At 44.9% G+C, this 1,259-nt stretch overlaps 1 protein-coding gene across 1 annotated transcript; it reads right to left on the bottom strand.

Moving 5' to 3' along the window:
- Nucleotides 1-737: 737 nt before the first annotated feature.
- LOC106528732 (cingulin) lies at nucleotides 738-1,254 on the bottom strand (the record flags this gene model as incomplete). The annotated part of the gene is given in 1 exon segment (XM_014023969.1): nucleotides 738-1,254. A coding segment is annotated over 1 exon segment (517 nt), but the record flags the coding sequence as incomplete, so codon positions are not given.
- Between the last annotated feature and the right edge of the window lie 5 nt (nucleotides 1,255-1,259).

Genomic DNA, 1,259 nt, shown 5'->3' with positions numbered 1-1,259 from the left:
GTCTCTGTCTCTCTCTCTCTCTCTCCCTGTTTCTGTCTCTCTCTCTCTCTCTCTCTCTCTCTCTCTCTCTCTGTCTCTCTCTCTCTATCTCTGTCTCTCTGTCTGTCTGTCTCTCTGTCTCTCTGTCTCTCTCTCTCTGTCTCTCTGTCTGTCTCTCTGTCTCTCTCTCTCTGTCTCTCTCTCTCTCTTTCTCTGTCTGTCTCTCTGTCTTTCTGTCTCTGTCTTTCTGTCTCTCTGTCTCTGTCTGTCTGTCTCTCTCTGTCTCTCTCTCTCTGTCTCTGTCTCTGTCTCCGATAGCGATCGCAGCATTGCGAATCGCGCTCTCAGATCGCTTGTCTTCACAAAATTTGATTGGTTCTTGACTCTGAAGGGGGTGTGCATTACGGACATGTAAACTAAACAAATCTTACGATGCTAATGATATTGAAAAACAAACWCACATCAAGATACAGTTTTATGAGGAAAAACTTACCATAAACGTCACCCTGGTGCCTATAAATCCCCACAAAGCTTTTTAGTAATCCCTTGGTGAAAGTTTTAGCTAACCTCAGTGTATAGCATACTCTCCTCTCATTGGTCAGTCAGTGAAACCCTCGCTGATTGGTTGTACGCTAAGCRACAGCGACAAAAGTTGAACATTTTTCAACTTTCATATGTCGCGTTGCATGCTCGCGTGTGCACGTCTACGTGTACGAGCGCGAAATTTCCCATGCACTTTTTTCACCGGTCGCTTAGCTGGAGGAGGGCAAGCGATTGTCGCCTCACCGCACACGCTCCATAAGACATGAATGGAGAGCGAGCGACGTCGCCTCCCGTGTGTCGAGCCCTTTACTTGCTGAAGTTCAGCGCATTTTGCTTTGTRTGAGGTTTCTAGAAGCCTCACCTGGTGTTGTGAGTGTTCTAAATCTCGTCTCTCAGACAGCAGAGTCTCTTGTATTTTGGCGGCAGCTCGTTCATATTGGGCACGCATCTGGTACTGCTGAACAAGGAGGCCTGTTCTTTCTTCATTCCATTCTTTCTTTTGTTCTTCGATGTATTTCTTTAAACGGTCCAGAGATTTCTCTACCTGTTCAGTCTYTTGTTTTTTAGCCATCAAAGATTGTTCCAGTTGCATAGTACGGTCGGTGGCCTTTTTAAAAGCAGTTCTTTGTGCTTTCATTTCAGCGAGATTCTTCTCGTTTTTGTGCTCAAGATGTTTGATCTGATTTTTAAGTTGAACTGATTTTGCTCTTTCAGAATTCAGTTCTTGTTTTTCAGCC

Source organism: Austrofundulus limnaeus, unplaced genomic scaffold (genome assembly GCF_001266775.1).
Source record: "Austrofundulus limnaeus strain Quisiro unplaced genomic scaffold, Austrofundulus_limnaeus-1.0 Scaffold400, whole genome shotgun sequence".
In the NCBI taxonomy this organism is placed as follows: Eukaryota; Metazoa; Chordata; class Actinopteri; order Cyprinodontiformes; family Rivulidae; genus Austrofundulus; species Austrofundulus limnaeus.
The sequence above is the reverse complement of the archived record's forward strand: the minus strand, read 5'-3'. Positions and strand labels throughout refer to the sequence as shown.